At 57.7% G+C, this 13,606-nt stretch overlaps 1 protein-coding gene across 1 annotated transcript; it reads left to right on the top strand.

Moving 5' to 3' along the window:
* The first annotated feature begins 2,509 nt into the window (after window positions 1–2,509).
* GRM2 (glutamate metabotropic receptor 2) lies at window positions 2,510–13,317 on the top strand. Its single transcript, XM_015102399.3, has 6 exons — window positions 2,510–2,608; window positions 4,224–4,806; window positions 7,254–8,091; window positions 9,605–10,680; window positions 12,324–12,504; window positions 12,731–13,317. Exons 2-6 carry the CDS (start codon window positions 4,357–4,359, stop codon window positions 12,802–12,804), a joined length of 2,619 nt encoding a protein of 872 aa, XP_014957885.2. The 5' UTR covers window positions 2,510–2,608; window positions 4,224–4,356; the 3' UTR covers window positions 12,805–13,317.
* Window positions 13,318–13,606: the final 289 nt, after the last annotated feature.

Below are 13,606 nucleotides of genomic sequence, written 5' to 3'. Positions count from 1 at the left end.
CCCTGCTGCCCTGGGCCGGGGTGGGGTGGGGGACTTGGAGGCCCTTTGCCCCTCCTGTGTAGCTCTCCTTGACAGCTGCTCCTCCATTGCAGCAGCCCCAGGGTCTCCCCCAGGCTTCAGGAGAGCAGGCCAGGCGGGACAAGGGGCGTGAAAGCTGACCCTCGGGTGCCTTCCCCCCGCCTTTGCCTGCCACAGAGGGGCGCCTTCGTGTCCACGGCTCAGGTGCTGACCCCGGCCGTCTGCCCAGCCGGTGAGGACACCCCTGCCAGTGCCTGTGTACCCGCACGTGTGCAGGCGCACACGTGCTTTCGGTTTTTATGTGTAACCGCGGGTGGGTCAGGTGGCAGTGGTCCAGGGCGTGGCTGTCTGTGTGTGGATGGTGGTGTGACTCTGCATGTGCTGCTGTGCGCAGTGTCTTAAGTGCAGTTGTGCTACAGGGGTGAGAACCTGGCTGTTTGGAACCATCACTCAGGGCTTGTCCGTATAAGCTATGTGTGTACAGCTGCCTGTGTGTGGGGGTGTGTTCAAGTGGAAAGCTGTGTGTTTCTCTGTCCACATATAAAGCTGTAGTAGGTCTCTGCAGCTGTGTGTCCGTGACTAGCCATATATATGTGGACATGTCCCTGTGGACAGCTGTGTCCACGTGTAGAGCTGTGTCTGTGCGTACAGTTGTGTGTGTGCATGTAATGCTGTGTGTGCGGCCGTGTGCACACGTGCAGCTCTTCATGTAAGGCTGGGTGTGCGCGTGCATGTGCACAGCTGGGTGTGTAACTGCATGTCCATGTGCTGCAGCAGGGCCGCGTGGCTCACTTGCTGCAGGCTACACACCAGGCCACCCGGGCTTGCGCTGTGTTTAAGGCCCGATGTCTTTGGCGTGGCTGCCTTGGTGGGTGGGCTGGGGTTGCTGTGCAGTCCCCTCACCTCAGCACCCCGCTGCTGTCAACCCCTCTGCTCCAGGGACCTGGCCCATCGCTCACGGACCCCAGGGAGCAGCTGCGCTGAGACAGCTGGAGAGGGTGAGAGCAGCAGGAAGTGAAGACAGCATGTCTGTCTCCGAGGCCTTGTCTGACAGCTCTGCACCCTTATTCTGCTGCCACCTCCCCTCCCATTAGCAGTGGAGTTTGGGTTTGATATGTTGGTCTGTCGCGCAGCTGTGCGCTTTCCAGAGCAGTGGGGCGTTGGGCTTCTGTGTCCAGGGAAAAAGCCTGTCCTTCCTCGGTGAGAATCCCCCGAGCCCACATGTAGCTGTGTGTACCAGAGGCACCTGGATGTGCTGTGTGCTCACAGACCTGCGCCCGAGCTGGCCTTGCCTCTCCTGACACCTGTGGAGGAGAGGGCAGCGCCTGGGGAACGCATGTTGAGAGACCCTGTGCGGCTCGCACATGCTAGTTAGCGTGTGTGCAGAGTGGCTCCGGGGCTACATCTCGGTGCAGCACCCCACCTTCCCAAATCCTTCAGTATAGTCTGGCGATGCCGATTATCCCTGGCCCCTACCCAGGGGCATCCTTTCTCACTCTGCTGCAGGAGGGAACAAGAGTCAAGAATGTCTTCTCAGAGCTGTCCCCGCTGTGTGGGCTCCAGCTCCTGCTACCGCTCCCTCCTACACAGCCTCCAGTTTCAGGAGCCTCTTCCCCAGCCCCCTCCCCTCCCAGATCCCCCTGCTGGCCCCAGCTTGTCCCTCGGGATTGACCCTAAGTCCCTGGGCCTGCAACCCCACCCCCCACCCAAGCTTGCTATCTCTTTGCCATTAATACCCTTTACACATGAGAGTCGAGATTCGTGGAGAGGTCAGGGGAGGTCAGGGTTGGGGGGTGTAGGGGGGTATAATGGCTTTAAAGGTCATCTGCAGGAAGGAAGGGAAGGTTCCATCTTCCTCTGACCCTTTCCCCCCTCCCCCGACCCCTTCTCGTTCCATCTCTTCCTTCTAGTGACTCAGGCCCCAGCTCTTAGTCGGGGCTGAAGACATGCCCTAACCCCAGCCCTGGCATGTGGATGGGAACGCAGTATGGGAGTGGGTAGGGAGAAGGGACGTGAGGACAGGGAGGCAGCAGGCTAAGCGCTCCCCCTTGGTCCCACGTGCCCCATTACCTATCCCCTAGGGGCACCCCACAACCCGAGAGCCAGCCTTCCCGCTCTCACAGATGGAAACCCACAGCACTGTGCGCACCCCACTGGGCTCAGTGACCTTCCCAGCCGCGTGCCTCATGCTCGCTGGTCTTCTAGGACTCAGTCTGACTTGGGGCGGAGGGGACCCGAGGCACCTGCTCTAGCAGAGGGCAGGAGAGCCCGCGGATTCAGCACCACGAGGTGGACAGCGTCGGGCCGGTGCTCCTGAAGAGCAGGGGAGTGTTGCAGGCGTATGGAGGGAGGCGGAGGCCGGGTTGGGCGCGGGAGATCGGGAGTGAGGAGGGACGGAGGAGGGGTTGGGGGCGGGCCGGGGCCGGGGGCGGGGCGGGCAGCGATTGAAAGCGGCCGGCCGAGCGGGCGGGCAGAGCGCAGAGCTGCCGAGCCAGCGAGCGAGCGAGCTAGCGAGCCAGCAGGAGCTGGAACCCCGTGCCCCCGGCTCGCTCCGCTCGGTTTTTCTCCACGCCAGAGCGGAGCGCGCAAGGTAGGGTAAGCCGGGTGCTGCTGCGGCCGCCACCGACCGTATCGATCCTGGGGTCCCTCGGGCTCTCGAGTTCCGGAGCGCCCGGGGCAGGGACTGGCCAGGGCATCCAGACAGCGCTAGTCAGGAGCTCCGGGAAGAGGGAAGGCAGCCCCAGGCGTCCCGCCTTTCTTCCCCAAAGATCGCATGCCCTGCATTTTGCTCCCTCGTTCCTCCTACCCCTCGGTCCTTTGGTCAGTCTTTCTGTCTGTGCCTCTGTCTGTCTCAGCCTCTCAGGCTCCATCTCCCCAAATTTTGTGGCCCAGGCTCTCAGGCTGCCCTGCTTCTGAGGTTCTTTCTCCCCGTCAAGGTTCTGTCCCTGTTGGAGCTTTGGTCTCAGCCACCCCTGTGGGAGGATTGTGGTTGACTCGTTTGGACTCAGCTCCCACTGGGTCTGTGCCCCCATCTGTGTTGGTCTTCATGCTTACCTCTCTCTCGTTTGCCTGCTTGAGCTGCTTCTTTCTGGGGATGCACAGGATCACAGGTCCCCTGGCCTGGCCCCAGCAGGAGAGTAACCCTGGGGTGCTGAGGGGGCCAAGTGAAGAGCCCTTGTCTCTGTGGCCAGGACGTGGGGTCCTTGGACTAGTTCTGCCCTTCTGCAGGCTCAGTTTCCCTCTCCTAGCCTGCCCGAGACTGTGCTATTGTGAGAGCCTGTGTGGCATGGGTGTCTGGGTGGGCAGCTGGGGCACAAATGATGGGGTGCAGAGTGGAAGAGGGAGGCAGGAGTCTCTGAGGGCCAGGGTGAACAGGGCCCTGAGGCCAAGGACAGGGAGATTGGAGGTGGTGACTTCTCTGCTTGGTTGTGAATTGAAGAGAAAACGAAGGCAAAAAGTCTCAAATGGCAGTCTATATACATAGTGTTAAGGTGTCCAAAAGTCTCACCCTGAACCCTGTTCTGAGATTTTGAGTAGAGCTCACCACCCCTGACACACACACACACTCACATCTACTTTCCCTGTTGACCTTAGGACCTGTGGCCACTTCAGTGTCCCTCCCTGGGGCCAGCCTCTCTACCTCGCTGTCTAACTTTCAAGACCCAGAGTCTCTATTTACTTCCTCAGTCAGGAGGAGAGGCTGGGAACCTTGGGTACACATTTGAGCTTCCCTAGAGTTCGAGACTACCATTTAGAGCTTCTTCCTTCCCGCTTGCCTGGTGGGTTCTCAGCCCTCAATGCCTCCTCTCTGGAAACCCAGGGATGGGGACTGGACCCCCAAGTTTGTAACTGTGACCTTCTGCTGCAAAGCTGTTGACTTTGGGGTCCCAGGAGGTTTGTGCAGGGTGCTGGACATTCTTCTGGGTCTTCTGTTTTCTGTTTGGGCCTCTACCCTGTGTAGTTCCTCTACCTCTGCTAAATTTAGGATGAGCGCAGAGCCCATCTCCAACCCCAGATCCAGGCAGGACTGGAGGACAGGCCAAGGGGTGTCCCAGGAGCTTCTCATCCTAGTTACGGGCACCACCTCTCCCTGGCTCCTCAGTCCCTGGGAAAGAAGTTTAGGGGAAGCAGAGTCAGAAGGGCTAGCCACTCTCAAGTTCCACTTCTCCCTACCTGTTTGTCTGTCTGTCTCTCTCTCTCTGCAGGAGCTGGGTCCCTCCTCATCCTCTTCCTGTCTGTCCTTTCCTGGTCTATTTCCACCTCTCTTTGCTTTTGCTGCTTCTGCCCTCCTCCCCTGGAGGCCCAGGTCTGCCGGACCCATCCATCCCCTCTGGGGCCATGGGATCACTGCTTGGGCTCCTGGCTCTGCTACTGCTGTGGGGCGCTGTGGCTGAAGGCCCAGCCAAGAAGGTGCTGACCCTGGAGGGGGACCTGGTTCTGGGTGGGCTGTTTCCGGTACATCAGAAGGGTGGCCCAGCAGAGGAGTGTGGCCCTGTCAATGAACATCGCGGCATCCAGCGTCTGGAGGCCATGCTTTTTGCGCTGGATCGTATCAACCGTGACCCGAGTCTGCTCCCAGGAGTGCGCCTGGGTGCGCACATACTCGACAGTTGCTCCAAGGACACGCATGCTCTGGAGCAGGCACTTGACTTTGTGCGGGCCTCACTCAGCCGCGGTGCCGACGGCTCACGCCACATTTGCCCTGACGGCTCCTATGCCACCCATGGTGATGCCCCCCCTGCCATCACTGGTGTCATTGGCGGCTCCTACAGCGATGTCTCCATCCAGGTACATGGGGGCTGTTGACATGGAGGCTGGGCAGGGAAGCCAGAGGGGGCGGGCACCTGGAATTCCAGCTGAGCAGGGACTCTGGGTTACTGTGCACTGGAAGAGGACTAGAGGCTTCCTTTGAGTAGCTTTTCAAAGAAGTCTAAGAGAGTGCCCCTGTGGAAAAGTGAGGGTCAAGTTTTAGAGATTATGCAAGAAAAACATCCCACTTCCAAGACACACACACACATCTGATGTTAAACAGCCCTAAGAAGCTTAATAGCCAGGCCTTTTGTGTCAGAACTCTAGTTTTGAATCTTGGTTTTCCCACTCACTGTGTGACTCTGGGCATTATTTCTCTCTTCTGAAGCTCAGTTTCATCCTTATAAAATGGGATAATGCTTACCACTCTTAGGGGTGTGGTGGTAATTTAATGAGGTAACACATGCAAAGCGTGAATCAAGGGGGCTGGCAGATCATAAGAGTGTAATCAATATTAGCTGCTGCTGTTCTTAAGCCACTTTATAGATGAGGAAACTGAGGCTTAGAGAGAGGCAGGCCACAAGTCCAGGTGCTCATAAAATGGAGACATGAACGTAGGGCTCTCAGCCAAGGACCTCGGGGACTGTCAGATCATCTCTCTGTGTATTGGAAAGCGGGAGACAGAAACCAAGAGCAACCCAGAGAAGAGAAACGGGAGGGGGCCCCAGAAGGAAGAGAAGCAGGATGTGTGTGCAAGTGAGGAGGAGGGCACCCCAGGATCTGCAGTAAGTGCAGGATGACCAGGTGAGGGGGAGGGACCCAGGCCCTCCCTCCTGTTCTTCCCACAAGGGGTCAGCAGAAGGCACAACTGATGGCCTTTGGCGCACCTGGCTGCTGCGGCCCAGGGGGATCCTCCTTGTCCTTGACTGGGTTCCACCTCTTGCCTGGACCCTTACCTGTCTAGTGCCAGCCTAGGCTGCTGGAAGATGAGGCCAGAGCTGAGATTGGTGTTGGGAGTCGCAAGGAGGGCCTCGTCTAGGGGCCTCAGCTGCCTCGAGGATGCCAGCAGAGGACATTGCCATCAGAAGCCAGGCCGGGACCCCTGACCCAGAATGCTTATTTAGGAGAGAGGAAGCAGGAGTCTGAACCAGGGAGGCAGCTTCTGGCCTGGGGTGGGGAGGGAGGCCTGCTCATACCCCTAATGCAGGGAATGAATTACCGGTTCTGCTGGGCCTGCTGCTGGATGTAGCCAGTGGTAGCTTGGACAGGCGTGGCTGCACCAGCACCTCCATCTGTAGTCTGAGCTAGGGGCAGGGATGGGGAGGCAGCCTCCCACTGCTGATGTCTTCAGGGGCCTCTGGGGTGCTTTCCCAGCACCCCCTGTGCACAATTCTTTTCAGGGCCCCTTGTATTTACCTCCAGGAGCCCAGTTACCTCTGCCTCACCCCAAGCTGCCTGACTCCCGCAGCAGGACCCACAGCTCAGCGTCCATCTGCTTTTTCCTTGTCTGGGTCAAAACAAGGCTCAGTCCTTTATCCTGCAGCTGCACCTCTCTGCAATGGTTCGTCCACATTACTAGCCCTTCTCTCTCGCCGAAATCCCTATCATCTTCCAGGCACTGTGGCTTCATGTACATCAATATTCTTAATCAGCTCAGCAACCTTGGAAGGCAGGAATGAGAAACTGAGGTTCAGGGAATTTCCTAACTTGCCCAGGGGCGCAGAGTCAGACAGTAGAGGGAAGGCGCTGACACTGCCCGAGTAAATGTCTATGTCCCAGCTGCAAACACAGGACCTGACTCCCTCTTGTGGAACCTGGGCCATGCCCTGCTCTCACCCACCATGCCACCAGGTTCTTGGCTGGACCTCACTCTTAGGGGCACATCCCAGGGATCTGGGGGTGAGAGACTGGCTGCCAGGTAGGCAGGAAGCCTTGTTAATTTCTGGCTCAGGCATCCAATAGAGACCCACTCTTGGGCTCTCAAATCTTAGTCTTCCTTCTTTGGGGAGCCTTTTCCTTCTCTTTCCATCATCCCATCAGCATTGACTCTGGGATAGAGAGCTTAAGACCCCTAAGCATCCCAGAGGCCATCCAGTGCCTCCTCCCTGTGCAGCCAACGGATAACCTATCTCCACTCAGGACTTAGGTTTTTCCTTAGCTCTCTCCTTTTGCTACAGCTGTGCATCTGAAGGGAGACAGGGGAGGGGTTCAAGTGTGGCTCAGGACCACGGTGCCTTGGCCCTACGTCTTTCTGAGCCCTTAGGAAGGGACAGAAAACTTGCTGCCCCCAGGGGGAAGACACATCAAAACAATGTAGGTCTTTGGAGAGAGGGAGACATCATGACATCATGACATAGATGACCACATGGGCACTTGATCCCAAAGTCTGATAGCTGGGTTGAGGGGCACAGCCGTCTCTAGCATTTGACTTTGTCTCTATCTTTGCCCTCTCAACCACTCCCCCCACCCCGCCCACCCCACTGCAGGTGGCCAACCTCCTGCGGCTATTTCAGATCCCTCAGATCAGCTATGCCTCCACCAGTGCCAAGCTGAGTGATAAGTCCCGCTATGACTACTTTGCCCGCACGGTGCCCCCCGACTTCTTCCAAGCCAAAGCCATGGCTGAGATTCTCCGCTTCTTCAACTGGACCTACGTATCCACCGTGGCATCCGAGGGTGACTATGGCGAGACAGGCATCGAAGCCTTTGAGCTAGAGGCCCGCGCCCGCAACATCTGCGTCGCCACCTCGGAGAAGGTGGGCCGCGCCATGAGCCGCGCGGCCTTCGAGGGCGTGGTGCGAGCCCTGCTGCAGAAGCCCAGTGCCCGTGTGGCTGTCCTGTTCACCCGCTCCGAGGACGCCCGCGAGCTCCTTGCTGCCAGCCAGCGCCTCAATGCCAGCTTCACCTGGGTTGCCAGCGATGGCTGGGGGGCCCTGGAGAGCGTGGTGGCAGGCAGTGAGGGTGCTGCTGAAGGCGCCATCACCATAGAGCTGGCTTCCTACCCCATCAGTGACTTTGCCTCCTACTTCCAGAGCCTGGACCCATGGAACAACAGCCGGAACCCCTGGTTCCGTGAATTTTGGGAGCAGAGGTTCCACTGCAGCTTCCGGCAGCAAGACTGTGCGGCTCACTCCCTGCGGGCCGTGCCCTTTGAGCAAGAGTCCAAGATCATGTTTGTGGTCAATGCTGTGTACGCCATGGCCCACGCCCTGCACAACATGCATCGTGCCCTCTGCCCCAACACCACCCGCCTCTGTGATGCAATGCGGCCCGTCAACGGGCGCCGCCTCTACAAAGACTTCGTGCTCAACGTCAAGTTTGATGGTAATGGTGCCGGCCAGGTCCACCAGGCTGCTGGCTCTCGGAGGGTGAAAGGGAGCAGGCCCTCAGGTTCTAGCACATGGCTAGGAAAATACAGCCCACCGCAAGTCAGGGACTTACCCAAAGGGCTGGTGTCAGAGTTGGGACAAGGCCAGCCAGGCAGGGAGGACTCCAACAGGATCCAGACCTGAGGTGCCACTTCCTGAGATTCTTCCAGAGAGTAGACACCTGGCCTGGCTCTGCACTGTGAGGGTCTCTGCTTCCTGCTTGGGCCTTGCCTTCTATCTCCTGCCTCTTTATCATGCAGGGAGTAGGATCAGGAGACCTCAAGCCCATTGTCAGGCAGCAGGATATCAGAGAGCGTGAGAATAAAGGTACATCAGGATGACCCTCTATTTTCCAGGAAAATTTCTATTCCTAATCTTGCTTTTCCACTCGAGGTGGCCATGGTCTCTTCAAACCAAAAGTTACCTTAATAAAAGTTCCAGCTTCAAGAAAAATAAATGCCACAGGGTCATCACTGTGCTTCAGAAAGAATGACTGCAGGAACAGCGAGAGAGGGTGCCAGGGCTGACAAAGCTTGGAGCTCTGGATCAGGATCAAGAAGAGTAGCAATTCCTATAAGATTGACATTCAGAGTTATGGGAGAGTCAGGCTGGGGGTTAGTGTTGCATTTGGGTCTGATTGGGTTGACATTAGAACAAGGCTAAATTTAGCCCTCTGGGCTAAGTGGAATTTATAGTAGGGCTCATGTTGGATTTTGAGGACTTCAAGGACTGGGTAGAAAGAGTAGAGGCCGTGGGGGACCTGCATTTGACTCCAGGCTGCACCATTCACCATGGGATCTTAAGCATATCATCTGCTAACTTGAACGCCATTAGTCACTGGGACCTGGAATGATGGGGTCCCTGCCTTCTCAGCCTGGTTGGGCGATGTGAGGATCACAGGGGGATGGGGGTGGGGAGTGGAGTGATTTGTGAGCTGCCTGCCAAGCACATTCTGGTAAACATCAGTGGTTCCAGATGACCACTGAGGTTGGGATTCGCTTATACTGCAATCAGTGTTAGGACTGGTCAGGGGTTGGAGCTGGAGATATCACTGATGGGATTAAGTAGGACCAGGACTAGACCTAAGGTCAAGTTTAGCTTTTGGGGGTCTCCATGTTAAGTTTGGAGAGAGGGCTGTGGTGTGTTTTGGGATACAGTTGGGGTTTGGTTTGGAAGGTCTAAGACTGGGTTTTGGGAGTCATGGTTGAGTTGGTGTGGGCATTAGGTTTGTGGAGATGCCTGAGCTTTAAGGCTGGGGTTCTGTTTGGGGCTTGGGGTTGGGGTCTGTTATTTATTTAGGCCTCTCATTTAGAAAAATGGCTGAGGTTAGGCAGGTTTTTGTGCTGGAGAGAGGATCAGAAGGACAAGGACTGACTTCAGCTCTGGGGTTTGGGTTCCATGTTAGGGCTGAGGTCACATCAGGATGATCCACCAATCCAACCCTCTCTTCCTTCCCTCCCCAACCCCAGCCCCCTTCCGCCCAGCTGACACCCACAGCGAGGTCCGCTTCGACCACTTTGGGGACGGTATTGGTCGCTACAACATCTTCACCTACCTGCGGGCAGGCGGTGGGCGCTATCGCTACCAGAAGGTGGGCTATTGGGCAGAAGGCCTGACGCTGGACACCAGCCTCATCCCCTGGGCCTCACCCTCAGCCGGCCCCTTGCCCGCTTCCCGCTGCAGTGAGCCCTGCCTCCAGAACGAGGTGAAAAGCGTGCAGCCGGGGGAGGGCTGCTGCTGGCTCTGCATTCCCTGCCAGCCCTATGAGTACCGGCTGGACGAGTTCACCTGCGCCGACTGTGGCCTGGGCTACTGGCCCAACGCCAGCCTCACCGGCTGCTTCGAGCTGCCCCAGGAATACATCCGCTGGGGCGACGCCTGGGCCGTGGGACCTGTCACCATCGCCTGCCTAGGCGCCCTGGCCACCCTTTTTGTGCTGGGTGTCTTCGTGAGGCACAACGCCACCCCCGTGGTCAAGGCCTCGGGCCGAGAGCTCTGCTATATCCTGCTGGGCGGCGTCTTCCTCTGCTACTGCATGACCTTCATCTTCATCGCCAAGCCATCCACAGCGGTGTGCACCTTACGGCGCCTCGGTCTGGGCACTGCCTTCTCCGTCTGCTACTCAGCTCTGCTCACCAAGACCAACCGCATCGCGCGCATCTTCGGCGGGGCCCGGGAGGGAGCCCAGCGGCCGCGCTTCATCAGCCCTGCCTCGCAGGTGGCCATCTGCCTGGCCCTTATCTCGGGCCAGCTGCTCATCGTGGCCACCTGGCTGGTGGTGGAGGCCCCGGGCACAGGCAAGGAGACAGCCCCTGAGCGGCGGGAGGTAGTGACACTGCGCTGTAACCACCGCGATGCAAGCATGCTGGGCTCGCTGGCCTACAACGTGCTCCTCATTGCGCTCTGCACGCTCTACGCCTTTAAGACCCGCAAGTGCCCCGAGAACTTCAACGAGGCCAAGTTCATCGGCTTTACCATGTACACCACCTGCATTATCTGGCTGGCCTTCCTGCCCATCTTCTATGTCACCTCCAGTGACTACCGGGTGAGCAACCTGCTCCAGGGCAGGCTGAGGTGGGAGAGGGGGGCAGAGCAGGACATGGGACCTTCTGTTTCCTGGTACCTCACTGAGTCTTCTGATAACTCTGAGGCTCCAACAGGTTAAATGCTCACCCAGGAGCTCACAGCTTATGGTGGCCCAGTTGGGACTGGAGGGCAAGGTGGGAAGGCTGAGTGGGGCCTAGAAGGAGTCCTGGAACTGAACTTTGCAGGGCAGTCAGGTTGGAATAGGTAGGCTGGAGGTGGGGAGGACAGTCAATACGGAAACTGATTGGAACAGAGGGTCTGCATTGCCCTCCCCTCTGCCTCCCTGAGTTGCAGTGGGGGGTGTACATGGTGGAAAGGTAGGCAGAGGTGAGAAGGAGGCAGGAATGGGAATGACAGGGCAGGGCTGTGGAGCCAGCAGCTCCAAGAGGTGCGATGCTCTGAGGCCCCTCGGAGCTGGGCAGTGTGACGTGGCACCCCCGGAGATATGTGACTCTGGGGTTGAGAGATGAAACCAGGGAAGTCAGGGAAGGTGAAGCAAGGAGCGGGAGGTGATCTGGGATGTAGAGTTCGGGAAGGTCAAAGCAGGTGAAAACTGTACCCCAGTTGGTGGCTTCCAAGCAAAATTCCAACTGGCACTGAATCCTCCACGGTCTGCTCAGCTTCAAGGGACAATGGCTGCTTCAGATGGGGCGCTCAGGGAAGGCCTTTCCGAGGAGGTGACAGGTGAGGGGCGCTCTGAACAATAAGAGGATAGTCTAGGGTGGTCCTCGTCACTCTGGAGTAAATTCCGTGGCTCTCCCCATTTTACAGATGAAGAAATGGAGACTGAGGGAGGTTCAATCCCTTCCCTTAGGTCACTCAGCATGAGAGTATAGAACAGGGTCTGAGCTGACAATCTTAACAATTAAAGGAGCAGGAAAATCGAGGCCACAGCCCCTGCAAAGGCCCCATCCCTCAGGACAGAGGTACAGTGGGCAGGGCCAGGGCCAGCTGGGCTTGGCTGCTCGAGCACCTGCTGGACCACCCGCCTGGGCGGTGGAGGCTGGAGCTGGGGAGGGAATCTGCTGTGACTCAGCCTGCATTTGCATATCATTTGCACTTGCATGCCAGTCATAAGTGGCTAAGGACTCAGACGGGAGGTACACACACCGATCCCAAACACGCATGCACACACGTATCCCCACATTCACACACAAGTGCACAGCTGGCATGCATCCATATCTACCCACCTACACACATCTGTACACATGCATCCTACACTTTGACACACAACTGCACACTCTCACCAACCCCTGCACACACGCCCGCGTACAGATACACACGCGATTACATGCCAGCACTCCACGCCTGCATCCCTACACACACACATGCCTGCACAAACACTCCCATGCATACATGCGCCTTGCGTGTTCAGCCTAACCCCACAGCTAGAATTTTGTTCTTCCTGGAAGACAGTGCACTGAGGCTGATGCTGGGACTGTGCCCAACCTTCCTGAAAAGTCTCTGGGGCTTGGCAAATGGACTAAGGCCCAGGGCCGGATGCTTTGGTCCCCCTGCTCCCTACCCCACCACCCGGGGAGGGTTCCTGGGGCCAGGGCCAGGCCCGTGGGACAGACTCATCCTTGACCTCTCCCACTGCAGGTGCAGACCACCACCATGTGCGTGTCGGTCAGCCTCAGTGGCTCTGTGGTGCTCGGCTGTCTGTTTGCACCCAAGCTGCACATCATCCTGTTTCAGCCGCAAAAGAACGTGGTCAGCCACCGCACGCCCACCAGCCGCTTCGGCAGCGCTGCTGCCAGAGCCAGCTCCAGCCTCGGCCAAGGTCAGCGTCCATCTGTGAGAAGCCCCCACCCCAGCTCTCAGCATGGGGGCCACTTCCTGGGTTGCTGAGATTCCTTAGCTGGGGGTGGAGTGCCCCCTAGATGAGGCTGAACAGGAGTGGGGTGGTGGGGGGTGGTGAGCTGTTCCCCGCAGTCCTGCCTCCCTGATGCCCACCGACTGTGAAGGGGCCTCGGGACTAGCCCCAACCTCCAGTTTCCTCTTCCTAGGGTCTGGCTCCCAGTTTGTCCCCACTGTTTGCAACGGCCGTGAGGTGGTGGACTCAACAACATCATCGCTTTGAGGATCCCCACACTCCTTCCCTGACATGGCTGCTCCCCAGAACCTGGTGCAGATCCATGTCCAGGGCCAGGAGGAAGATGGCTGGAGCACTGCAATAATGCCAACCCCGTGCCCACCCCCAGAGCTACTTGCCACCCTTACTCCAACCCTTCAGAGTCAGATGCCGGGATCCTTGGCCTGGGAGCCTCAATAATGACCACCAACTACCCTTGTAGCTGTGTTCCCTCCTTGCCAGGCCCAGGACTTGGAAGGGAGCGAGCCAGGGTCTGCTCTGCCCTGGAATAGACTGGCTGAGGACTGCAGGCCCCAAATCCCCAATCAGCAAAGGTGCTTCCAGCCCTACCCCTCCTTCCTTCTAGGGCCTTTTAAATTTTTTATATAACTTATTTCGGGATAGGGAGGGGGGTTAAAATAGGGGCTGTCCCTCCCCCTGCACAGTAGTTTGTCCTGTGGTTTATTTTGTATTATCTGTAAATGAAGTGTCTTTATTAAAAAAAAAGAAAATCACACCTTGCCTGTGATCCAGGGAGGTCCTTTCATCCCCGCCCCAGCCCCTCAGCCTTCATTTTGCTAGAATTTGTTCACTCTGCTCTGTGCCTGTGCTAGGAGGACCGAATCCTGCCTGATGGAGAGACAGAAAATGAATAAGTCATCCTTCCTTGAAACGAGCTGCCACAGACTGGCCAAAGCACCACTGGGGTGAGGATGGGAGGTTTAAATGGATACAAGCTCATCTGGCCGTCTAGGGTAGAACTTGGGCAGTGCGAGCGGTGTAGCAGGAGCGGCAGCTGACTGTGACCCTT

The sequence above is a fragment of the Ovis aries genome, chromosome 19 (assembly GCF_016772045.2).
Source record: "Ovis aries strain OAR_USU_Benz2616 breed Rambouillet chromosome 19, ARS-UI_Ramb_v3.0, whole genome shotgun sequence".
Taxonomy (NCBI): Eukaryota; Metazoa; Chordata; class Mammalia; order Artiodactyla; family Bovidae; genus Ovis; species Ovis aries.
Note: the sequence above shows the minus strand (reverse complement) of the source record. Positions and strands in the feature narration are given on the sequence as shown.